Source organism: Atractosteus spatula, chromosome 9, assembly GCF_055471065.1.
Source record: "Atractosteus spatula isolate fAtrSpa1 chromosome 9, fAtrSpa1.hap1, whole genome shotgun sequence".
Lineage (NCBI taxonomy): Eukaryota > Metazoa > Chordata > Actinopteri > Semionotiformes > Lepisosteidae > Atractosteus > Atractosteus spatula.
This window is the reverse complement of record NC_142714.1, coordinates 14,051,642-14,077,096: the sequence shown is the minus strand read 5'-3', so window position 1 is coordinate 14,077,096 and position 25,455 is coordinate 14,051,642. Positions and strand designations below refer to the sequence as shown.

At 42.7% G+C, this 25,455-nt stretch overlaps 2 protein-coding genes across 2 annotated transcripts; both read right to left on the bottom strand.

Annotated features, from left to right (window-relative positions):
* Positions 1 to 1,082: 1,082 nt before the first annotated feature.
* wdhd1 (WD repeat and HMG-box DNA binding protein 1) lies at positions 1,083 to 18,042 on the bottom strand. The gene is made up of 26 exons (XM_088925212.1): positions 17,978 to 18,042; positions 17,192 to 17,293; positions 16,727 to 16,838; positions 15,782 to 15,933; positions 15,036 to 15,147; positions 14,716 to 14,766; positions 14,132 to 14,227; positions 13,574 to 13,666; positions 13,212 to 13,318; positions 12,514 to 12,649; positions 12,074 to 12,275; positions 11,671 to 11,849; positions 11,363 to 11,547; positions 10,787 to 11,028; positions 10,105 to 10,242; positions 9,784 to 9,940; positions 8,741 to 8,855; positions 7,922 to 8,053; positions 7,442 to 7,662; positions 6,809 to 6,930; positions 5,902 to 5,958; positions 5,639 to 5,679; positions 5,248 to 5,418; positions 4,699 to 4,841; positions 3,877 to 4,012; positions 1,083 to 1,979 (listed from the first exon to the last, which is right to left on the bottom strand). Exons 1-26 carry the CDS (start codon positions 18,037 to 18,039, stop codon positions 1,788 to 1,790), a joined length of 3,456 nt encoding a protein of 1,151 aa, XP_088781338.1. The 5' UTR covers positions 18,040 to 18,042; the 3' UTR covers positions 1,083 to 1,787.
* A 1,955-nt stretch (positions 18,043 to 19,997) lies between these two features.
* On the bottom strand, positions 19,998 to 23,720 carry socs4 (suppressor of cytokine signaling 4). The gene is made up of 2 exons (XM_088925471.1): positions 23,589 to 23,720; positions 19,998 to 22,498 (listed from the first exon to the last, which is right to left on the bottom strand). Exon 2 carries the CDS (start codon positions 22,486 to 22,488, stop codon positions 21,340 to 21,342), a length of 1,149 nt encoding a protein of 382 aa, XP_088781597.1. The 5' UTR covers positions 22,489 to 22,498; positions 23,589 to 23,720; the 3' UTR covers positions 19,998 to 21,339.
* Positions 23,721 to 25,455: the final 1,735 nt, after the last annotated feature.

Genomic DNA, 25,455 nt, shown 5'->3' with positions numbered 1-25,455 from the left:
CCCGGATAGCTGGTTTAAGCTGAAAGCACATTGTTTCTCTGTGGTTTTATAAACACGAGCTAATCCTCAAGGGTGGCCATTGGACACTCTCACGGAGTGCGTCATCGCCTGTCAATGCAATCTAAGCGGATGAAGACAGCCTCTTCGGCTAAAATTTAATAAAATCGAGGAACCACCTCTTTATCCACCTCATCTAAATACATGTAGTGCAATAGTGCATTTACAAAATAATATACGAAAAATCAGTTTATTCGGACTTGAGTATATTCTACTCCTTTAGTCCATTCATTCCGTGGTTAAGAAACTCGTCTTTAATGCAGTCAAATCGCAAAAAATACAGAAATAGGCTTTGCGTAAGTTTTATGTACGGAACCCAAATGAATGAATGACCGTTTATAGCTACCGAGGAACCCTTCCGGTTTCTCTCTTTTATTATGTAGTGTGATAAAACAGAGTTTTGTATTGAAGGAACCGTTTTTCTAAATACGTCAAGCAACACCTAAAAAGGCAAAATCAATTTCTGAGACTAAGTGGTTGCGTGACCACAGTATTTCACAAAATGTACAGCAACAAAATTGCCTCGAGTCAAAATAACCACCGAGTCAAAAACGCCACACTAATTTGCTTTGGAGAGTGGCGCTTGATGCTCCTCCCTGCTGTATATCAAGGTCCTCTCCGATGGGTTTCAGCGAGGTAAAATAAGTGCGCTGATCTCACGGTTAATGGACTTCGGTCAGGTAAAAAAAAAAACTAACTCTGACTTTTTGGTAGTTACCTCAAAAACATTTTGCCTTCATGACCTGCCCAGAAGAATAATTTAGCTGATTCATAAATCAGTATTTTCCTAACACATCCAGTTTCATGTTTATGAACACATGATTCAAAATAAACGATTACATTCCATCTTCAAAAACAAGAGTGAAAAGGATGTCTTTGCCAAGTGTACCAACATGCAATTCTGCACTTTAGTCAGTGACGTAGTTATGTCTGGTTATTTTTCCTAATAGGTTTTCAGAGTTGTATTCTAGGCTTAAGGTTAATTCAGCTTGACAAAATGAAAAAATCTAGAAACATATACTGGATATTTTTTCAGTTTATTTTAATATACATTAGATCTTAAAAAACATTTTAATATACAAAGCTATGTAAAATAATAAAAAATATCCAAAGTTAAACACAATAACACATTCCATTATCTATGGTGGAGAAGCTATTTTTTTTTTTACTTTTTAACAGCAAATGAGCCAGCTCTCTATACATCTATCTACAATGCAAACGAGAGGCATAATACACACTAATTTGTTTCAAGCTTCAACGTTTTACCAAAGATACTTGACTGTCTTCTGCCCAAAGACAGGATCGATTATAGTACCACCTTTGAAATGGTCTGAGAAATTTTTTTAAGGATACCAATGGTTTGAATCAACAGCCTTGTTCTCAAATGTTCGAAAATGATTTTTATAATTATGCATCTGCAATGAAGGCAAAAGGCCCCTACAGTTCGCTGGGATTATGGGTATAACTTTGATCATTCCCAACTCCATTCGTGAGCGTGAGGAACTGAGAGCCATTAATAGATATTGTGCTACAGTATCTCTGAAAAATAAGGTGTTCCTTCTTCTCTAGAAGGTCCAGTAAGAGATCCCTGAAAATATTAAAGCCAGAAATAGAATAAAACTATTTAACCAGTTGTGACCAAAGTGTGGCGGGACTTTAATACACTCAGGTGCAGTGCTGCAGTGGCTGCTTTAGCCTGCCATGAAGGTTACAGGCATTAATTGGGAACTTCAGCTCCTGTTAAAAGCAAAGGCGGACAGCTTGGCAGAGGCATCCAGAGGCTTCTTCTTCTTGGCGCCGTTTTCATTCGTCTCCGTCTCTCCCCTGACCTGCTCCTCTCCGCTCTCCCCTTCCACCCGCTTTCGTTTTTTCAACTCTGCCAGGTCTCCCGAATTCCCTCCCTTAGCTCTCTCTGTCCAGGACTTAAAAAAAACAAAAAAAACGGAAAGGGAACATCTATCAAAGCGTTCAATAAGACGAGGCAGGGCCATGACATGCAGTTGAATCACAGTATTGTACATCATCTAGGGGTCTCATTTTCCGGGCGTATTCCACATTTTTCTCACTGCTTTTCGAAGTCAAGGCCACTGGAATTTGTAAGCCCACGGTATTTATATGAAAAAAGTGCAGATAGAAAATGGGGGCAAGAGAGCCTGCTTCAAGGAAACGCAACAAATGAAAATGTGAAATGTCACAGACGCTTATAACCGACATCTTTTGCAGCACACCGACAGAGGATAAAGATGGAAAACAGCGGCAGTTTTGCGCTAATCAATTTCCAGGGAGAGAGCAAAATGAATCATAAAAAACCTTAACTTCATTCTGTACATCTGCTGCATACACACAAAGCTCCCAATCTACATTTAAATGCCACTGTTTCTATTTAATAGCTATTGACAGTACAGTTTAGGATGCATCTTCCTTTAATAGTCTCTTTATCAGCAGACTAACACTTGACAGGACAGAACCCGGATGAGTCATCGACAGCTGAGCAGGAGAGCAATTGAAACCAGTTTTCCCCGATGCCTCCCACTCCTATTCTTCCACCCAAATGGAGCCTGAATTGATGTCGTGTCCCAGCATCCATCTCCTCACTTATTCCTCCCAAATCATTAGCATAAGATCAATAAACAATGTCCCCAAGAACCGTGGCCTGAGTTCCCCAGCAACGGGTCCTTCAAAGACCCCCACGCAGGCCGACCCCTCCTGCGTTTCCGTCACAGCCCACTCTGCTGAGTGGCCTCTGCATTGCAGGGTCATGAACAGGTGCTTCAAGAGGCTGGACGGTAAGTGTTTGTGTTTCTGTTGCTCGGGCAGGGATGCAAAACTATTTAGTGGGAATGAGGTCTTCCTGTTATCTGATCTGGTGCATCTGTGTGGTGGTGGGTGAACATTTTGGAATTTATGAGGAGGTTTGCATCTTGAAGCCATCCCCACCTGTGCACAAAGCCGCCACTGTCCTATCCCCGTTCTGAGCTCAAATCAGCAGCACGACTCAAAGCGATAATGTCGCCCATCAAAGCGTGTCACGAAGGATTTGGATCATGTTCAAATGAACGTCTGATTGAAAAGATATGAATCGGATGGTGATCATCTTTGCTTTCCCCTGAACACGGCATGGACCATTAAAAATCACTCCGAATCAGAAGCTTCCACAGCGCAGGTAAAACAAAGCATGGGGTGATAACTTAAAAGAAACTAACTGTACGGTACGTTAATCAGAAGCAACAAAGAAAGATCCACATGCAGCACGCCCTTTCCTAGCTGCCATTTTATCAGGAAACCACAGGCAACCGGACAGACTGGCCTAAATCAGTTTATGCTTGTTTAAAAGTGTCTTTGTTTTCACACATTGTATCACCCCCAGGTAAAGAAATTAAATTTTGGCAGTGAGGGTACTGTATGCTAGATCATAATCTGCCTTTGTAAAGTTCCTTTCAAAAAGTCTGCACCCTGTTTCACAAGATGTTGGAATCAATACTAAGTTTAACTCCAGAGAGAGATCAAATCGGGACCAGGGTTGGGATTGACCATTCAATTAAGGATGAAATTGACACCTTAGCATAATAAGGGAACTTAAGCTATTTTAGGGCACTGTTAACCTGCAGGTGCTGTAAGAATATCTAAAATATATACAAAAAGGTACGAATATCTAAAATATATACAAAAATGTTGAGCTAGGGCTCAAACATTTAAATGATAATCTTTTTTTTAAAAATCACTGTGTTCTGTACAATATAAAAAAGCTTCCTTTTAGTTCTCATTTAGCTGTGTACTGCAGTTCAAGCTGTACTGTGTAAAAAATGAAGCCTGTCATACCAGTCGGTCATCAGCAGACAAAGCTTTGAAGCGGCCCATCGCCTCTTTGATAACATCTGTCTCTTCTAGGTCTGGGTTCTCTGCCACAATTGTTTTGCGGTTCTCCTCCAACCAGAGTTGAAAACCTGTCTTGGGCCTGGAGAAGAAAGCACCACAGTAAAACTGCTGTACATCTTACACAATTTTGGGAACTTCAGAATTCATCAACGTTTTTACTTCTTTGAAAAAAAGAAGTAAAGAAAAAAAAGTGAACATTTTAAAGACAAAGGAAAAGGCTAAAGGTTTATTCCACGCTGAAAAGAAAAGGGACAACTTTTCGGCTGTGGAGCCTTCTTCAGGTGTGCAACACGCCTGATTTATGGCGTGTATGATTTATGCTTTTCATTTTCTTTCAGGATGAAACTTTACCTTTACCTGTTCCTTTGCAGCTAACATATGCTGACACAGCTACCTACTCGAACATTTTAAAGGCAAGCTTGCAGGAGGCGACAGAACTTGTAATCCCATGAAATGCTGAACTGATTTAAACTTAACTAGCTTGGAAGCACAGCAAACTTGGGTGACCTAAAAGTGTCATATCAGTCAAGTAAAGACGACCACTACTTCACCCCCTCAATCACAGCACATGCAGGACATGAGTGTCATGCAAATTATACACCCTCCTGCAATTCATCATTAAGAAAGGGGCTGTTCAATTCTTCCAATGGTGCTTTTTTAGAAAATGAAGAAAAAAAAATGATTCATGCTCAGAGTATAAACACTATAAGGCAAATGCACCAAAGCACAATCTCAGTCTAAACATTAAAAGGGTCTACAGCTTACTTTCTGTTTTCGGTGTTTTCTGCAGCAGAGACCAGAGGCTCTCTGCCAGCACTGCTCTCCTTCTCAGCTGCACTGTCCTTTCCCTTCTCCAGATTCTTAGGAGCTGGTTTAGTGGCACTCAGTTGCAACAGTGTAGCCTGGGTCTGGAGAACACAGGTCAATTTCACTTTTAGTCACAGAAAGATCTGGCTGCTTGTGTTTTGTGCCGCTTACCTAATTAAAAGTCATAACAAAGAACACACCTGAATCTGTACATGATAATGCATCTGGCCATATACTCTGCAGTCAATGATATTCAGGTGCATTTACTCAAATTGTATTAAGATATGCAACGTATTTTGCAGTTTGTCCACAAGTCCCTTTAATGCAATGTCTTTAATTCATTTACCATAGCAACTACAATAATTAACTATATACATGGCTGGCAGTACCCAAAGTAACCTATGGAGACTAGATAATAACCTGCGTATCAAAATCTGCTGCCACAGATGTGAAAAAAGGACACTGCTTTTAAGCCTAATACAAAGGACTCTTTAGCCTTAGAAATACCTTGGACTTTGGTTTGGGCACTAGTGGCTTCAGAACAAGAGACTTGTCCTGTCTGGCTGTAGAACTGCCTGGCATGGAGGATTTCCTATTGGATCTGGTCATGTTGTCCAGGACGCTGGTCACACGTGGCTGTGCTGCAGAGAAGCTTGAAGATTTACCACCACCAGACACCTAGACATGGAACAGAATTGATCAATGGCAATACCAAAATGTATTTTAAAACTCAAGGAGTTCCCTGTAAAACAACAACATTACTATGCTTCCACAGATATCTGTGCCTCACTCCAAATCACCCGATTAGCATTTCATTCCATCTCCAGTCTGACACTCTGGGCAACATCTGTGTAGGGTTAGCGCTGCAGTCCAACACAGTCTGGTAGAAGGCTCTCACCTTAAAAGGGTTTACACGTCCTTCTTTGCTGGCCCCAAGAACTGTGAGGAACAAAAAATAAATGAACCATTACAAAGTATAAGTCTTGCATTTACACTGTTTGTGGATACACAAATATATACAGTACATTCAATGACTGAAAATATGTAAATCATAATGTACAAACACAGAAGAATGTATTCAAGTTTTAATATTTTAAAAAGTTCTGTAAAGGCACTTACAGAACAGACAAACTGCTCTACGAAGTAATAAAAGGTACTCACAAGGCAGCGGAGAAGCTGTCTCAGATGAACTGGACCCTATGCTGAAGGGATTCAGCCCTGTGGTATAACACAAAAGCCACAGCGTTCATGGGCAGCCTTTTCGTCTGTTGTAAAGTTTTCTTTGGTTCGTTTGTTTTAATGAAAGGAGTCCGGAATAGGTTGTTCCTGTGAAAATGCTCTTATCATTGAGTGAGGCCATTTGTGTCTGCCTTTGCTGAAGGTTTTGTGTTTCCATCATCTCAGTTCAACCTCTTTTCAGAATGCAACTCTGTTTTCCATTGTCACAGATTTAGATGGAAAAATATTTGTTCTCCATTTCCAAATTTAAAATGAATAAACATCTCAATTTTGTGAAACAACAACTCAAACTAAATACATAGACCTACATAATTTATAGAACATGAAGCTCTGTGAGCAAGATTTCAGCTTTGGATGATTAGAGCTTTAGTTCAGCTTCACTCCTCTCAAGGGAGTTATGAGGCCTTAACCTATAATGGCCTCTACAGGCAATTCCCCATAATGGGTGATAACAGGAAATTTGGGGAAAAAAATGCCACTACAACACCTTCTGAAAATACTTTAAAACTAAGTTAGTCATTATCTCATACGAGTGCAAAACCACTAATGTGAGATACAGTATTACTTGTAGTGAGCACCACACATACAGCATGCATCAGCTTCACCACAGCAGTAATTGTTGGAAAACATGAAACCAGGGATGCAATATTAATCCGTAATTAAGTAAATACATAAAAGGTTAAATATTTAGGGATTTCATGAAAACACTGGTTCAGTGTCTTTACTGTGACATATATACGGTGTCAAGGCAGTACTACAGTGGAACATGGAGAGGAAGAGTCACTCCCACCAACACAGCTACGTTTCCGAGTAGGAGTGAGAGACTCACGAGTGTTTCTGGTGTCTGGTGTCTCCTCAGTCTCCATCTGGTCTGGGCCTTCCTCTTCCTCCACTTCATCCTGCTCCTCTTCCTCCTTAGCATACTGTCTGTGGCTTCTTGCTCTAGGAACACTGATTGATTGAAAATGACTTATAACTGGAACTGCTTTTACATGCGATACAAGATACAACACCTTGCAAATTCCTGGAAATGGCAAATGTAACTATGTATAAAAAAGCAAAAACACTTCCTTATATGGGTAAATATAAATTCTACTACATCAGACTGCATCATTATGATGGACATACTAATAGATAATAGTTTAGAAATCTAAACACATTTTATAAATGTGTACAGTGTGTGAACAGAAGCAACAGGCGCATTTACTAATTCCCAGAAGTTCCACAGATTAAATAAGATTTGCTATTCCATACTCAGAATTATGTTCCAAAATAGAACTGAAAGGTCCTGTAGTGGCTGCGTAGTTCTTGGCAAACATCACTGCAGTCTCGTGACTTTCTGAAACTCTAATGTACACGGAAGCCTCTTATTTTGAACTCTGAGCGACAACCATTTCAAGATCTATTAACATCCAAAAGCACCTGCTTCCCAGAAAAGGTTTGTAGAAAAAAACCAATTTACCCAGCATTCACTTTAGTGTCGAAATCTTCTTCCTGCTCCTCCACTTCCTGTGTAGCCATGGCAACCTCCGTGGCCTTCTCCAGAGCCAGGTCGTTGAGACGCTGTGCCAGAGCCATGCGTCTGGAGCGAGAGGCGTAGCGGATCGCCAACGTCACCACGTTCTGGGTCATCATCTCTGCCAGCTCCATACAGCGAAATTCCCTCTCCAGCTTACAGGAAAGCTGGACACCCAGACAAACACATACACAGTTCAATAAACCTAAAGATATCAGTTTTCAATAACTTGCCTTTAAATGTCCCTGTCAAGCATTCTTAAAAACACATACAATGAATACAGATCCTCCGACTCTTTTGCTTCCATGTAATTTCTATTAGCTAAGTTTTCTTATCATACAGTTCAATTTTCACACAACTTAACTGTCTGTTTCAAATAAAAAAGATACAAGAGCAAAATGTATGGTCTTATTTCTTTATACTCACAGCAAACATCTTCATAAGCAGCTCCTGTTGTTCTTTTTCTGCTTGGTTCTTCGTAACTTCATCAAACTCATATCCGCTCCTAGCCAGGAAGTCAAAGTGATTGTGAAACAGCACAGACCGCCAGTAGTGCTCCTGAAAACGCACACAGAAAAGAGCATACCAGTTTTACAACACGAGCACTGTAATCATCTCCTTTCAGGACAGGACACTCTGTGCCCAGGAATAAATGGAACTCCTGGAAGCACACTTTAGATGGAGACACAAAAGCACAGCTGATTAAATACTTATTTCCTTTACATCATTTTCATCTGTCATTTCATCATCCTCCCATTTTCTAACTGCTTCTTCCAATTTAGGGTCATGGAAGAATCAAACTCTATCCCATCAAGCAACAGGCACAAGGCAGGATATGCTGTGGAAGGGACACCAGCCCATCACAGAGCAAACACAAACACAGACATGCCCACATTCACACCAGGGCCAATCTTCCCCAAAACCAATTAACCTGTCAGTAAGTTTTTGGATAGTGGGAGGAAAGTGGAGCGCCCAGTAGAAACCCACACAAACATGGGGAAAACATACAAACTCCAGGCAGATAGTACACCAGGTCTGGAATTGAACCCAGGGCCCCAGCCCTGCAAGGCAGCAATGGTAACCATTGTGCCACCAAGTTGCCCAACATTTCATCATTTTCTAAAAAATATATATATTTTATCAGTAAAATTCCCCCAACAACTTTCAAAAACAGAAGACTTTGTAATATCACTGCTGTCATACTGATCACTCACTGCTCAGCTAAGATATCAACAACTCTCCTACCTCCATCTGGCCCTTCTCTGTGGCTGTCTGACAGTAGGGCAGCTTGAAGGGCAGGATAGCCACAGCAGGGCGAGGCAGTGTTGGGGGGAACCGAGCCCCCTTACAGGGAATACATCTGAGGAAGGGGAACAGCAGTAGAAGGGCTTTCAACTTGCTGCACTGACACGCCCTCGCTATGTCTGTATTACAGTACTGCACACGGCACCTTGTTAAAGCTTAGGAATGTCAGGTACAGACATCATGAAATGAATTGTAAAAAAAAAAGCTTCAAACTGCATTTGATCATCAAATGCAATATCAATGTGTTGTATTTTTTTGCACTTTCTCTGTTCCATGCTTAATGTTAAATTTTCTTGGCCAAAACTCTTGTACAAAATGGACAATTTGTCCTCTAGGGATCAGAGTTCCACAATATTAGTTTTCTGGCTCCTTTCTTTACTCGTCACCCTGGGTGACTCACTGTATAACATTATGAAAAATTTAATTTCCTGTACGTTTAACTCTCAAGTGCAGAAGATGTCTATTGAGACATCCACCTCAACTAATTTCAGGCTTTATATATTTTTAATACCCATCTAACCCCTACTTAATCCTACAAAAATGAAACGGTCAACATGCATCACAGACATATTATGCTACTTTCAAGATGGGTGTGTTTTACTTTGCGTTTCACCGTCCGGCCTGGTGTAGATAAGATAAGATCACTTTATTAGCCATATACAATATCTTGCATTAGGAATTTGTCTTTTTCCATACCCCAGCCTGCTCTCCATGAGACACACAGGCACACAGATGGGGAGAGAGAAGCTTGGGGTCAGAGCGCAAGGTCAGCCATTTATATGGCACCCCTGGAGCAGCTGGGGTTAAGGGCCTTGCTCAGGGGCCCAACGGAGTAGGATTTCTCTGCCAGCCACGGGATTTGAACCAGCAACCCTCCAGCCACAGGCACAGATCCTTAGCCACAGAGCCACCACACCGCCCCAATCATATAAGGGTTCTTTTCAATGCTTTGTATCTGGAGGTCGGCAGCAGCAGGGCCTCACCTCAGCTGCTGGGGGTTCTCATGGATGCCAACCACCCAGTAGTGGTCGGATTTCCCCTTGCAGTTCTCCCGCGTGTTACAGACTGGGGTCCACGTGTTTCCCAAGGAGCGGTTCAGCATGCGCACAACACCTTCGGAATCAACAAAGCAAGGTGTACCTGGAGGGAGGAGTAAATCACACACACTATAAAAGTCAAATCCAATTTGGCTTCTACTGTATGGGCAGAAGAAAAACAAAACACATTTAAAAACTGAATAGCAGTGGATAGAAAGAGAGAAGGAGCAGTAACACAGCCAGGTCAATCTCCCCAGAGAGACTCACCCTCAGCAGAGAAGCCCAGCCAGGACAGGTGGGCTTTGTGAGACAGGGGGAGAGGCTCCCCATGAAGAATCTGTCTCATCTTCTTCCCAAAATGCAACAGCTGGACACCCAGGGCCTGCTCCCCATCAAAGCCTGTCCCTGAGGTAATGAAAACAGGCTTATAAGCTCTTCTATGGACACAGACAAAACAAAAAATTCTGAGCTTATGAAAAATCCTACTATTCCTTTTTTCACACAGGGATCTGAAGATACATACTTTTCACTGCTTCCCCCAGTATTGACCAATTTACTGTCACTGCCATTACAATAAACTAAGTCTGGGAATCAGGGATCAAGAAAGTTGGGAGTCTTTTAACATCTCTTCTGCCAACAGCAATGTCTTTTAACATCTCCTCTGCTTCGGACAGCAACATAAATGTGCCTGTAAGGACATTTTATTTGTGTAGACACCTAAACTATAATGTAAGTAATTGCAGATGAACAGCAGAGAATACTGTGAACACAATCCAAAATGTCCTGAAGTACTGATAGCTGAAAAGAGAATTTGTTATGGTTTAAGAGCAGTGAAGAATCATAATTTTCCACCTTAAATGTACAGTATAGCCAAGTGAGTTGTGAATAGGTCACCAGTAATGTGTTTACTGGCTACCACTGAAACCAGAAGGCCCCTGCTGGGAAATACCTCTGTGATAGACGAGCAGAAGCTGCTCTCCGTGTCCGGCCATGCAGACCACCGGGCCTGGCAAGCTGAAGATCTCCCGCTGCACGCCTCCGATGGAGAAGACCCGCACCAGCAGGGAACTGGTGGCAGTGGCTGCCCAGCCCTGGCCGAGACACAGCGCCTTTGCATCCTCCCCCTTGGGCAGGTCCACCATCCACTCCTTGTTTGTGTCCCAGGAGCTGAAGTGCAGGCACTGCACCTTGCTGCTCGCAATTGAAACACAAGTCCAGCGGCTCTTAGCGATGGTCTGTGAACAGCACTGCTATGCAAAAGGCGATCCATTTAATTATAGATCAAAGCCAGATAATTTCACTGTCACTGTTTACTCATGCTATTCACATTGTTGTCAATACTGAATTACCTGCCACTGCTTATAAAGATAGGATAAACATTTTAATGCCGATTTTTGCAGTCCTGTCCATTGCAAGCCCTCCTGACGTCTTGGTTAAGCGCAAACCCCACTTGTAATCGCAACAGAATCCTTGAAAGCCGTGGGAAGAGCGACTGGCCCTCAGGCGGAGAGACTGCGCGTCCTACCTAGCCAGCTCTTCCGTTCCCTCACAGGCCAGCAGCACGGCCTCCTGCGACAAGTCGGCCAGGGTGTGCCCCAGGGCGTTGGTGAGGTGCATGGCATGGTGAACGGAGGTGTCGTGAAACTCCACGTCTATGGCGTTGTCCTCTTCGTCGTTATAGCCGCGCACGATCCCCACCGAGTTCCAGACCTGCCACAAACACACGGGCTCGTCAACAAGGGAGGTTTAGACCCGGATCGGCTGTGTTGGGAACCTTTTCTGTGTTTTTTTTTTCTTTCCTGTGGATCAGGGCAACACTGGGGCTTTCCTCACCAGGAAGCGGTGCATGAGGTGTGCTGGCGTGGAGCCGGGCTGAAAGGGTTTCTGTGGTGGGGTGGGCAGGGGTCCCTCGTAAACCGGCCTAGGTACAGCAGGAACTGTGGGATGGACAACAGCACTGGCCCCATCGTCATCTCCATCTCCGTCTCTGTCCAGCTTCACAGACCCCACATCTACACATACACACAACATGTCCATCGCTGAAACAATCACAACTCAGCAGATACTAAAGCTTTTAGTACATAAAGTCAGAATTTGCTCATTTGCTTAATTCCTTTTCCTTTCTTCAAGCACATCGCTAAAACATTTTACTTTGCATTACCCTCTTATATACACAGTTCATTTCATCATAATCTCTGCTGGCCGGAAACGCCGGTTAATGTTGTGAGTATCTCACCTAGAGAGTTCTCATCGTCATCCAGGAAGGCTCCGCGGTTTCGGGTTCGACTCATGGAGGGCATGAGGTCGTCGTCCTCCTCCTCCTCAGGGACAGGCTTCTTCGGGGAAGAGCGGCCTTCACCCAGGTCTTCCTCCAGCAATCCGTCATCATCCTCATCAAACAGATCATCATAGTCCCTTGCCTCCTTGCTGGCTGTGACCTGTGGGAAAGTGGTACTGTTAGCGATGCCGATTTTAGAAAACAACCATGTAAAAAAAAATCAGTAACTTTGCAACATAAGCACACCCAGAAAAGATAGCTCGTTCTTCATTAAATTTAGCGAAGAAAAGGAAAGGCCACAGAATAAACCTCACTGACAATATATCAAGAATAAAACCACAGAGAAAAAAAAGCATGGTCAGATTTTGGGCAGATGATACTTTTAGGTGGTGTCTAACCTTGGAATTCTTTGCGGTTGTCGCAGATACTCCGTCCAAAAGCCCCAGACAGCCCTCTGTGTCAGTGTAGGCGATCTGCCCTCCAGCAGGGTGCCAGGCCATGCCACACACAGTGTAGCCTTTCTCATGCTTTTCCCTGAGAACCAACAAACAGCCAGGGCCCGGAAAACAATCACAGTTCAGCCACCTGTACATATGAAGCTCAGCTCAGGTGTCAAGGAAAATAAGGTTATATCTTGGAGAAAACATCAATTAAACAAATGAACAATAAGAACAAATGAACCTTGTAAACAAAAAAAAACAATAGAGGTAATAATCTAATATATAACATAAAAGGTGATAATTATAATATGAAAGTGTTAAGAATATTTAACAGCAGGTTCAAAAAGATGGTAAAAAAAGATAAAAAATATGTATATCCTGAAGTGGTTTTTTTACCCAAATAAAAACACAATGATATTCAAAACCTGTTTATTTTGGATTGTTTATTTATGGATTATGGGTATATTTATATGTTTATTAAATATATTTGTAACTTAGACATTTTATTGATATTACTCAATATTAACTATATTATTGGATTTATATAAATATATAACATATTATATATTCTATATGTTTATGTATGGATTGTATTGGATTAGGCTTATTCATCAGCAATTGGGCAACACAAACATGAACATGAGCTGAAGTGGTACCTCTCCAGGCATTCCTTGGTTTCGATGTTCCAGACCGTCATAAAGCCACCTATGCTGCCTGCTGCCAGGAACTGCCCACAAGGTGACCAGGCCACCACATTCACAGGCTGGGGGAAAACGCAGAACAGTATACCTGCTCAATCAGGCCCCACAACTGAGGACAACTGCATGTCTGAAACAAAGCTGTTCGCTTTGCCCTTCAGTTAGATCAGATCCGTTAGTCCCCCCCAGAACAAAGGCTCATCGTTAAAGAAGAGCACTAGACAGCCTCCATAGTAAAGAGGTCTTAGATAAGACCTGCCCTTATTTTAACACCAAGTTGCTAGGAAGCGCGCACACGTTACAAGCTGTCCTACACTCACCTTCGTGATGAAGTCGTCAGTCAGAGTGTGGACGCTCTTCCAGGAATCTCTCTCATACAAGTGGACTGATGTGCCCACTGGAACAGCCAGCAGCTAAGGGCAGACAGCAGAAAACATTTCAGTTTAGCAGTTCGACTGCTTTATGAATCAGGTGGGCTCACAGGAGAGTAGTTTTGCAAGAAAAGAAAAAAGGATGCAATGATACACAACAATAAAATCAAGGGCACACTGCCAGTTAGGACAAGGGGGCTGACAATCCATCATGAGAACCTGCCAATTTGATCAGTTTATAGGACTTTTTGCTTACAATGGAAAACGAGGATGAAGAAGGGAGGTGCTGGAGACAGTACTCACAATAACATCGCTGTAAGATCAAATCGAGGTCCTAAACTTTATTCATGCATTTTAGAAACAAATCCCAAGCCATGCATTTTTCCAATGTATGAATACACAGCTGCTGGGAAATGTTCCGACACCCAGACCCAGGAAGCAGACATGAAGGTATCAAGGTGGGGAATGGGAACGCAGTGTGCCTCTCTCAACAGTCTGAGGCTGTACCTTCCCAGAACTGGGCTGCCAGGCCAGCCTGCAGAGTGATGTGGTGTTGACTACATCACTGGACTTCTGCAACACCTGCCAACAGGCCACCTGCATCTGAAATACAGTTTGAACAGTTTTCACATCAAAACAAGCATTATTAAACGGCAGCTTAAACACCACCTGCTAAGATGAAAACTCTAAAGCAGGTGTGGAGATCTTGGTTCTGGAGGGCCAGTGCAGGTTTTCTACGTCTCTTAAAAACCCCAGCACTTAAAGAGGTGGAAGAAGCTGTTGAATTGGCCCTAGTCAATGTGTACCTGATTGACATCAAAAGCCAAGCTGGAATGAAAACCTGGAGATTCCTAGGCCCTTCCGGATCAGGACTGCCCTCCCCTGCTTTAAGATCTATAATTGTGTTTGCATTAAATCCGAAGACGTCGGATTACAACAGTAACGATTTACGTTGGCATTTTTTATTGCACAAAGCAGTATGAAATCATACAGGCATCTGACTCTGCCTCTCGGTAAAGAAATAAGCCTGCAAAAGGATTTCCTTCTGAAAGAAGCAACACATCAAGAAGAGCGCTTTCACACTGTCATACCTGGTCTGCTATTTTCCAGACAGCTACAGACCCATCACAACTCGAAGATGCCTGAATTGAAAAGATACTCCCAGTTAACAACAGACAAGAATAAATTACATGAAGCAAACAAACCAGGCATGAAGGACTATACAAAAAGCATTCCTGGGATTAAAAAAAATATAGTAAGCCAAAAAATGGCAAGAAGCTACAAAATTCTTAACAATGTTACAGTTACAAAATACAATTTTGTAATTCTTTCTCTCTTATTTGTTGCTGTTACTATTCACTATTCTGGATGTTTTCTGCCACAACTTGATGGCTTACTGTAGAGGACTTACCACAAACTCATCCTTTGGGTCAAAGGCCACACTGAGTATGGGAGCTTTGTGTCCTCGCAGTGTTTTCTGCTGGCTGCTGTCTGAAACCTCAACAACCTTCACTAAGAAGTCACTGGGAAAATAAGCATCCGGACAACGAGGTCAATGAAGTAGCTCTCAAAGAACTTTGAAGCAAAGATGATGATCCACACAATCTCCAATTAATGTGGACGGAAAAATAACAAGAGCAGCGAAAAGAAAAAGAAAAGTTCTTCAGACTGAAAACAAAATGGTGCTACTCAGAAAAAAAGCCCTCATTTTTCCTATTCAAACTGACATTCCTGTATCGCTGAAATAACAGCCTGGTACAAGCGATCAATAACTCACTCAGCTCAGAGCCTGCTCTGGTTTCCATGGCGTGAAGAGTTATGGGTGTGGGGGTGCAAATAGAGACAGCTGTTCCCACAGCTGGGTGGGCAGGAGCAGTGGGACTAAAACACCTTGCCCAGGGGCACAACAGCAGGGAAACATCCCAGGGATATGCGCCCAAGACCCTGCAGTCAGGAGTCGAGACAGGCACCCGACACTACACTCCCTGCCACCTCCTAAGAGCATGATACAAACTAATAGCTGGATAATCCACACAAGGAAATACACTGCCTCATGGTCAAGGTCTGCGCCAAGCCACTGCCTCCCAGAAGTGAGGTTTCTTTTACTACTGAGCCCTCTTAGGACGGGACTCCTCACTCCTGCCGCAGTTCTGGTACCTGGACCCGACGGCCACTCTTTGTCCACTCCTGTTGAAAACGACATGGTTGGCGTTGGTGGTAAACCGGGTCAAGATGCCATCTGGGTCCCCCTCAGGGAAAGTGTGGACCTGCACTGTGTTATTGGAAACGGCTGTGACAAGCTTCCCTTCCTGCGAGATGGAAACATAAACATAACCTCATATAAGCAGAGACCTTTCAATCAACACAGTAAAATAAAACGTCAGAAATACTGTACAGCAAGTCTGCTGGTGTTCCGGTCTCTCCTGACCAATTTCCAGAGCTGAATGACAGAGGACTCAGGGCTGAAAAGAACCGTTTAATAACACAAACAATTATTTTAAAACAGTGCCACACAGCTTTGGTCGTGACTATCACCCTACACTGCTGTGCAAAAATATAAAACTTCCTGGGAACACTCTTACAGTGTTGCCGTTCCCAAGTGACAGCTGATGTTAAGAACATGCGAAAGGCTACAAATGACAGGAGGTCATTTGGCCCATCTAGCGTGTTTGGTAATCAGTACTTAACCAAGGGTCTCATCCATTTGGGTCTTGAGAGAAACCAGGGTACCAGCTTAAACAGCATGGCTGGGTACCTTATGCCAAACTCTCACAACCCTTCAAGGAAAGAAGTGCCTCCTGTTTTCAGTTATAAATGCACTTCCATATAGTTTCCACTTGTGCCCCCTGGTTCACTGGTCATTCTGACAATATCCTCTGGGTTGACTTTGTGAATGTCTTTGAGGATTTGGAAAGTCCACATCAGGTCCCCTCGCCGTCCTCTCTGTTCAAGACTGAAGAGGCTCAGTTCCTCCAGCCTGTCAGCGCAGGACATGCCTTTAAGCCGCAGCAGGTATCTGGCTGCCGTTCTCTGGGGAGCAATATGTTTTCTACAGCATGGTGAAAGACCCTTGCTTTTAGGAATCCACTGCCATGCTCTCACCTTCAAGGCCAAAGAATAGGCCTTTTCCCCCACGTTGATGGATTTCGGATCATCGTCATCCAGGCTCTCCCAGATGCGTACATCGCCATCGCTGCCACAGGTCACGATGTACCTGAGGGGTGGGCGGTGGACAAGGCAAAGAGGAAGGCAGGACAGAGGAGCATGTGGGTGACAAATGCAACCAGGAAGGGCTGAAAAGTATTGGTACCACAAATAACGCTGTTGTAAATTAATATTTCTGTAATGCTTAAAAATCCGAAGCAGGGTGACACGCTTTTTTGGAGGTGTCATTTGGAGGTGAAAAGACAAGAAACCAATCTAATATGAAAATGAACTACCATACACACTCTAGGGTGGCGGGTAGAATTTTCATAAAAAACACTGACTTCTACACTGAGTCGAAAACTGGCACCTAGGATAATCTGCCAGTTATTAAAATCGGACAATGAACTGCGGACTACGTACTTCCCAGCGTCATCGAAACAGACATCCGTGTGCCCTTCCGTGTGTCCATAGCGCATCGGCTTCCTCTCAGCAGGCATGCTCCGGCTTCCAAAACGTACAGTACTAGGAAAAAAAAACATAAATCTCACTTGCACAGTTCCTGGTTTTCAGCGTGCATTTCCTTACTTTCTTATTCCCTTTTTTCCCCACAGACAATAAAAATTACGACTGGACAGTTTGATGTTTAAAGCTCGCATATACAGTACTTTAATTTTTTTTTTTAATCACTTGCAATGTTTACTGCGTTGTTGGGATTTTCTACAGGCAAAACTGATCGTGAAAAGAATACTTGCATACTGCCGATTTGAAGTGACTGTACTAGGCTACCTTGTATTAAACGAAATGAGCTTATGTTAGACGCTCTCATTTGTTACAGCAATAACGATAAGTGTTTCCGTCTTCTTTACATAGGCCAACAAACAGGAAAACAGTGTTTATATAGATCTCTGAATGTTACAGTAAGGAACGTATTTATATCGCTTTCATCATTAGCTTCGGAACTCCCAAAATCGCATCAGTTACAAAACCATCACAGCATTACCAAATTTTACAATCTCAATATATATTTTATTCAGACCACGCACTGTGTAGAGTTATATTTAAAAAACCTTGACAGATCTCTGAGCGCAGGAACATCCAATACAGAGCACTCATTAAAAGCACAGATTTATTTTGCTTCGTTTACAACAAGTGTTGCTCACACATACATTATATGAAAGTTCAAAATTAAAATAAGCAGGCACTTACCAGATTTTCAAATTAAAAACGTCTACAACAATACAGCTGCTTTTCCAGCTCCCGCGCAGCATGAAAAGGAAACAGCTTCAGGTTTCCCGCCAACTACGTCACTCCACGTCGACACCGCCCCCTTTAAAAAAGGGCTTATTGTTGCGACAGTGTAACTCTTCGTTCTTGTCTTTGGGATACGTTGTTTTATAAATTAATAACAATTAGCGTTTGTTAAAATAAATATATATGTAATATATATCTCATTTTTTTAGACTGGATTTTGTTTTCCCCGTTTAACTTGGTCTCACCTTTAATTTTCCATTTTTCACTGCAGAGAAGACTAGCGGACTAAGTGTTAAGGATATGCATATTCATCTGGGTTCTGATTTTAAAGCTAAACGATATAAACGTAATTATAACAAGAAATAATGATAATATAATTTATTGATCGACAAATCAACTTACAAATGCATTGAAATTAATAATTCTAAACTCTACTCTTATTGCCTACTGACTGATATAATAAAAATACTCTGCTCATCGTTGGTGGAATCTTTCCAGTTTTATAGGGATTTAAAGCATCACTCAGCTCCCAGTCCTGGGTTTTCCGACCCAAGTGAAATTTTCTGTAGGGGTACTGTACTTTCTTCATGTAACGGTAGGCGTCGCTGTTTATCCGTCATTATATGCATAAACTAACGAAAGGCGCGTTGCTCGGTAAAATTCCCTGTCATTCAAATAAGCACCAAATTAATTTCCACCAAATAGTAGAATCCTCCAGCTTTACTACAGTACTTTATCTCCTGTAATATTATAAATATTGTAATATCACAAATATTCAAAAGCACAACACCAAATGACTAGATTGGGGTGTGTTATCTGGAACATTATCACAGTTCTATAACCTGAGTTTGAAGATATGTATATTCCAGTATTCTGAAAACATCCATCTCATATGATGCAGAGTTGACTTTTTTGAACTAAGATGTATTTTTTATTATTGTCCCATATTGACGGTTACACCCTGATCAGACATGCATTACAGGGACCTTATCTGTTGTAAATAATGCATAATTTAACACTATTTGTTATCCATTTATTATTTAGAAGTTACCGTTCAATCGCTTTGTGGCTATGAAACGTGTTGTAAAAATTGACTTACTATTGACAGGTCATAGGTAAGTTTTAATTTTGTAAAAACTGATTGCACTTACTGTAGCTGTTTTTCACATACAGCTCACACATGCAGAAAGCTTCAGCGGATATACAGCAGACACCCAGGTTGAAACAAATATTCTCAGGACCCTACCTAACAACAAAAAAAAACATGAAAGTGCCTAATGCTGTTGGGGTCTCCAATTTATTTTTCAATGATCTTTTAAGTGTCCTGTGGACAGTGGCACTGCAAGTCTTAGAATACTGCTTTCAAGCCATAGATTATGAAGAGCAAGGTGTTAAATTGCTTTAGACAAGATGGAGCAATCAAGTGCATCACAGCCTACAAAGTAATTTTCAAAATTAAATACAAAACTAAAAGGATAAAGGGGAATTTCTAGTAGCAGATCTGTTTCCAAAAACACTGAAAAGCAATTATTTCTGCTGGTGTTACTGTTGTTATAAGGCAAGTCTTCTGTCTGATATCTAGTTGTCTTCTGCTGCTCTTTCAGGACCCCATTTAGCCAGCAGGTTTGGACTTTAGATTCCCAGAAAATCATGAGCTTCACTGAATGTGCAGCCACACTGTCTTGATTCATTCTACACAATATCGCACTATACTATAACACGAGGCAGGGCGCTGGATGAAAACGACAATGGAGTTATAACTTGGTCAATACATAGGCATAAATATTTCATTTCTGTGGTTGGTGCAGATCAATTAATATGTCTCTCTGCTCTCCAGCCAGACTCCACTTCTACAGTTGGGCACTAATAAATATCAGTAAACAGCTTCAAAAGGTCAGAATTTAGCATACACCACAGTGGAAGACAGCCAGTGTTTTGATTTTTAACAATGAAACGCAGAGGAATCGCAAACTTCAGAAACCCTTTTTTTATTACTTAAAAAGATATTTACAAACATTTATTTGGAAAACCAAACAATTGAGCAAGTATAAAATCAGTTCACAAGGGTATATGCAGAATTGCTTACTTTACCTTAGGTCATTAAACATTTATGAACTGAGGCCAAAAAATCAATTATTTTTGCTATGCATTTACTATCTGTCAGGTTCATTTTACAGAAATAGAAAGCTGCCCTCTATAATAAGCCTTTTCCCTTTCAAGGCTGAAAACTTTTCTATACCATTAACTTGCCTTTGGGTTTATGAAAACCAGAATAGGAGGAAAGCTGTCTATAAGGAATAAAATATATCTGAACATAAGCTCCTTATTAGGAGACAATGATAATGTATTAAGCCCTAGCTATTGACAGTTACTTCTATTTATTAATTTAATTTTCGTTTTTAATTAGTATTATCTGGGAATTCTGAATTTGCACTGCAGCAGTAATCAAGTGTCTAAAACCTGAAGTGTCTTATTAATGTTATGATATAAATATGCATTTTTATTAAGAGTATTTTAGTGTTTTTATGCATTGAGTCAATAATGCCGCAGAGCTAACAGACGGTTTGGAACAAATGTGTTAGCAGAGGTTTTAATATCTGTTAAAAAAGAGGATAACAGATTTTTTATATATATTTAATCAAGCCAGGGCTTTGTGTGACCAAGACTGAAACTGGCAAAAATAAAATAATGTAATAAATACGTTAAATAAAAAGAACAATTAATATATTATGGCTTTTATCCAACCCATCAACACTGTACAAGTCTTTTTTTAACATTTCAATTCGATAAAGTGACATCTGCTGGCTCTAATCGCAATAACACCTTAAAAGGCAACGTAACAGCTAACCTAACATAAACTTGTGAATGAGCAATTCATTTTCACGGTTTATCGTGTCAGTCAATTCAGTTCGGAGTCTGTCCTGCTGTCAGTCTATACCTGTAGGAGGAATCTTGAGGATAGTGCAGTTGTCCAATTTCCAATTTGGGCAGATGGTCCAAGTTCCCAGAGCAGCCAGTAACCAGTGGGTGAGTGTAAAACTGTACAGGAAAAGCAAAAGCCTGTGTTGAGCTGTAATACCCTATCAGAGCAGGAAATAACTGCTACCATGTGTCCAAAAACAAAAATGTCCAACAGTGTGGCTTGACATGTACCCCTGTAACTGGCACCCTGAGCTGTAGTGTAAGGGTCTGCTTTCTGCTACTGTCTCCAATCCCATCTCTGCCGATGCTGTTTCTCGTTAAAGGATCCCTGTCCAGTGAAAACGGCCAGCGTTGACACGCGAACTGCTGGGATAACGCCAGCGGCTCTGGGTCTGTCATACTGCAGAGGCCCCGTTGCATTTATAGTGGTACTGTCGCAGGTAGTCCTGCAGGGAGGTGGGCAAGGGCAGGCCGTCGATGCCCTGGTAGGTGGTGCAGCTGCAGATGACGGCCCTGCACAGGTGCTGCAGAGGGAAGGGGAAGTTGCGGGGCAGGGGCCGGGAGAGCAGGGGCTCAAAGAAGAGGCAGGTGGCCGGGTCGCTGTAGTGCCGGAGCAGCCCCGTGACGCTGGGGTCCCGATACACGCAGGGGTCCCGGCCGTCGAAGCTGAAGCGCTTGCCGCTCTGCTCGATGCGGGCGTGGAGGGAGCGGCTGTAGCGGCGGAAGCTGACGGAGAAGAGAAACTCCTCCTGGGCCGAGTCCCTCAGCAGGAAGGTCCCTTCCGGCTGCCCCTCCAGGAGCTCCTCCGCCTCGTAGCGGTCCAGAACTCCCCAGTAGCACGGGCTGTTGTTAATCTGGAGGAGGTCGGGCACCAGGCAGTGCATGGAGCCCGGCGGGGGGGAGTCCTGGCCTGCCTCAGGCCTCAGGCTCAGATCCCATTCTTCAAGACTTCCCTCCCCTCCTCCCTGCGACCTCGGCAGACGGATCTCCTCCCAGGAAATGAGAGCCGGAGGGGACGCCGAGCCCGGCCCGTCTTTCTGCTCAGCCTCCACACCCTTCAGGCTGCCTTGCTTCTTGATCAGGTGCCAGCAGTGGGCCAGCTCCGACTTGGGGGAAAAGGGGCACTTGTCCTGCATGAGCTCTGACACGTGGATCTTGCGCTTGGACCAGAGCTGCACGGAGAGCACTCGGGAGGTGCCAGCCGGGTGGTGGTGGTGGTGATGAGAGCGGAGGGGGAAACACTGGCCCACCGCATCCTGGAACTTCTGCCGGAGGGAACGCCTGGACAGGGCTTTGCGACAGGAGGGCAGCTCGCAGTCGCCATCGCCAGCCGGGGAGCAGCTACACCTCGTCTCCCTGTGCCTGCGGGGGCAGGAAGCCGAGCGGCCCGCGTGCCCGAGCTCGTCCCCGTCCGCGGCGCCCGGGGCGGGCTCGTTGCGGGCTCCTCGCGAACGTTTCTTGCTGCTCCAGGCGTAGCTGTCCGCGCTCCTGCTGCGGTTACACTTGGGCCGTGCGTCGGCACTCCAGGCCTTCTTTTCGGACATCTCCGCCCTGCTGGGGGTCACAAAGCTGCCATTTACACAAAGCACTGCTGTGTGACACCAAACTATAACTGAGCCAAAAGGTAAAAAAGATCAGTATGTCATCTGCAAACCCTTCACGGGCAACAGATTTCAATTGTTCTACAGGCACAATGACACAACTACAGCCACAGGTCATGTCATGTCATGTCATTTACCAAACCGCTTTATACCATACGGTGTCGCGGGAAGCTGGAGCCTACCCGGCAAGCAACAAACACAAGGCAGGGTACACCCTGGACAGGACGCCAGTCCATCGCAGGGCAAGTGCAAGCCAATCGTACATGGGGACAATTTGGAGGCCACAGTAAAAGCCAAGGAGGTAAATTTGGTCCAGACACCGGGATAACTCCCTACTCTTATCGAGAAATGCTTTAATGACCACTGAGAGTCAGGACCTCGGTTTAACGTCTCATCCGAAAGACGGCACCCACTAAAGTAGAGTGTCCCCAACACTATACTGGGGCATTAGGACCCACAGAGACCACAGGGTGGGCGCCCCCCACTGATCCCAGTAACACCACTTCCAGCAGCAACCATAGCTTCCCAGAAGGTCTCTCATCCAGGTACTGACCAGGGTCAACTCTGCTTAGCTTCAGTGGGCTGCCAGTTGAGGGCTGCAGGGTAATATGGCTGCTGGCTACAGCCACAGGTTTACTGGGTAAATTGCTCTGGCTCTGATCAGCAATAGATTTACCTTTGGAGGGCAGTTTAGGTTTGTGTTTACAATACAGAGATTATCTTTGTGTTCTCTGGTGTGGTTTTATATTGTCAGATCTGCCTTTCCCATTTTCACAGACTGAAATTTAGGACAACAAGGTACTCAAGTTCCTTTTCACCCTGCACCCTATCTTTTTTTTTAAAAAAAAGTTAAGTTACGCTTCACAAAATTTCAAACGGCCTGCTTTTAGCTGTTGCTTAATATAAGGGGTTACCAAGCTCGTTTTTTTGTGCTGTAACCCCTTGAGTTTTGCAATGGTTTGAATAATACAATTCATGAAAATTCAGCTAGCAAAGAAAATACCTCGAAACAAGAAACATTTTCTTTCTGTGATTACACTTACCCGTAACTAGTTGTGACAGTTAAATGAAGCTCGTGTTAGTAGGTCAGCAGTTCGAGTTAGATTTCCCTATCTGAAACAGTGCAGTAATTTTCCACATTCATATAATCCCAATAGGATTTGCTTCTTCAGTCTGTGGGAAAATGCGAAAGGAAATCAGTTCCTGAGCTCCTTCAGTTAGACCCAGTGGGAACAGGAAGGGATATGACACACCGAGCGTCTGCGAAATTTAACAATGGAGGTTACTGGAAAGTGCTTCACTTCGCAGTTTTAAGTATTATATCGAAATTTTTACTTGACGCGTTGCTTCAGTACTTCAGTACTCACTCATAAACGTTTTAAACGCTTTGTTAAAAAGGTTAATCTGAAGTCAAAAGCGTGCGATGTGTAATTGGCATACTGCTTGCTGTAGTACCGCTACCATGCCCGGACATGTACAAGTTGAAATAAACTAGACACCCTCCGCACGATAAAATACGCTTTAAATAACTTTTCCGATAAGTGTCTTAAGATAACACAAATGTTGTCAATCATATTTTTAATGTTTTAATGTGTTAAGTAAATATCAAAGTACGATATTTGTAAAATATAGTAATATTGTCGAGTGTCTGTTCGACATTTAAACAGTTTATTTTGGTATTAAGAGTTATTTATATATTTCAATGCCTTTACAAAATTAAAAGAGGCCATTTAAAAGCATTATGCAATAAAAATGGACTGTATAGAAGTCATCTTATGATATAAAACAAAACATACTCAGACATAAAGAACTGCTAAAAAACCTCATAATTTTAGCATTAATGGGATTACGTTTTTACGCAAATTTAAGATTTGTATTAGAATGACAAGGTGTGCAGAAAAAAACACAACATAATGTATGACTTAAACTGCGCGTCGTGCATTGATTTCGAGAGAAAAAAGACATCTTACCTTCTATATACTATAGTTTAAAAAAAAAGGAAAGTTCTCAGCCCGTTTATATTCGACAGCAGACCAATAGCGCCTAGCGCCCCAGATTGAGCAAACATGCAGGACTGACTGACTAGCAGGCGCAGGCAGGCTTGTTCTCTCGCTTTAAAAGGACAGGCAAAGCCTTCAGGAATTCCGCTGGGAGCTGCATTGTTTTCTCACAAGCCTGAGAAGGAATAGGAATCCCTCCCCTTAGCATAACGCATCGCCTGTGTAAAGTTCGCCATTGCTTAAGAGTAAACTGCCCATATAAAATAACCCTCCTCCCTTGGGTGACCGAGGTGCGTTTGGACACGAGACCAATGGCACGCTTGACATAAACACTATCTTATCATCCTTTATCATCCTTTTATCATCTTTACACTATCATATTAAAAAAAGAAATCTAAAAATGCCTGGTCACTGTAGCAAGTTTCCATAGAAGTTGTTTTCCTTGGATTTTAACAGAATCCACTCTTGCACCTTTCGAGTTTAAACATAAATATAGGAAGACTAGCCACACACACAACTTCCCATTCAAACGACTTTAGCTAAGATTACTTAAAAAAAACTACTTTTATTAGCTCTTGTATCATCTTCTTTTAAGTCACACGCTCTGGGAGTCTCTAGACACATTCGAGTTATTTCCAAAACATTTTTACATTCGCAGCAATCGAGAAAATGGAAAATAACGGTTCGTAGTATTTACAGATCATTAAATATACATCTTTTTATTAAACAACCTTTGTGTAATTAAAAACAGACTCCAGTTTCTGTCTCCTACTTGTAAAGCCTTGTTAGGAAGGAAACGAGGAAGCTTTTAGACAGCATCGAAGCCTAATTTATCGATTAGATAATCGATAAGGCCCCTTTTCTAAAGCTGTTCTACATCCGGCACTAGCATTGTAGTTTGACATAGGAC

What these genes read in the sequence shown, in the direction of transcription:
- wdhd1 (XM_088925212.1), bottom strand. Translation starts at nt 18,039, where the DNA reads ATGCTGCGCGGGAGCTGGAAAAGCAGCTGTATTGTTGTAGACGTTTTT. An exon ending in TCTGCTCGTCTATCACAGAG is followed by an intron (nt 10,243 to 10,786) that starts GTATTTCCCAGC and finishes TCATTACCTCAG; the next exon opens with GGACAGGCTTTGATGGGGAG. An exon ending in TGTCTGCTGATGACCGACTG is followed by an intron (nt 1,980 to 3,876) that starts GTATGACAGGCT and finishes GTTTTTTTTAAG; the next exon opens with TCCTGGACAGAGAGAGCTAA.
- socs4 (XM_088925471.1), bottom strand. Translation starts at nt 22,488, where the DNA reads ATGTCCGAAAAGAAGGCCTGGAGTGCCGACGCACGGCCCAAGTGTAAC.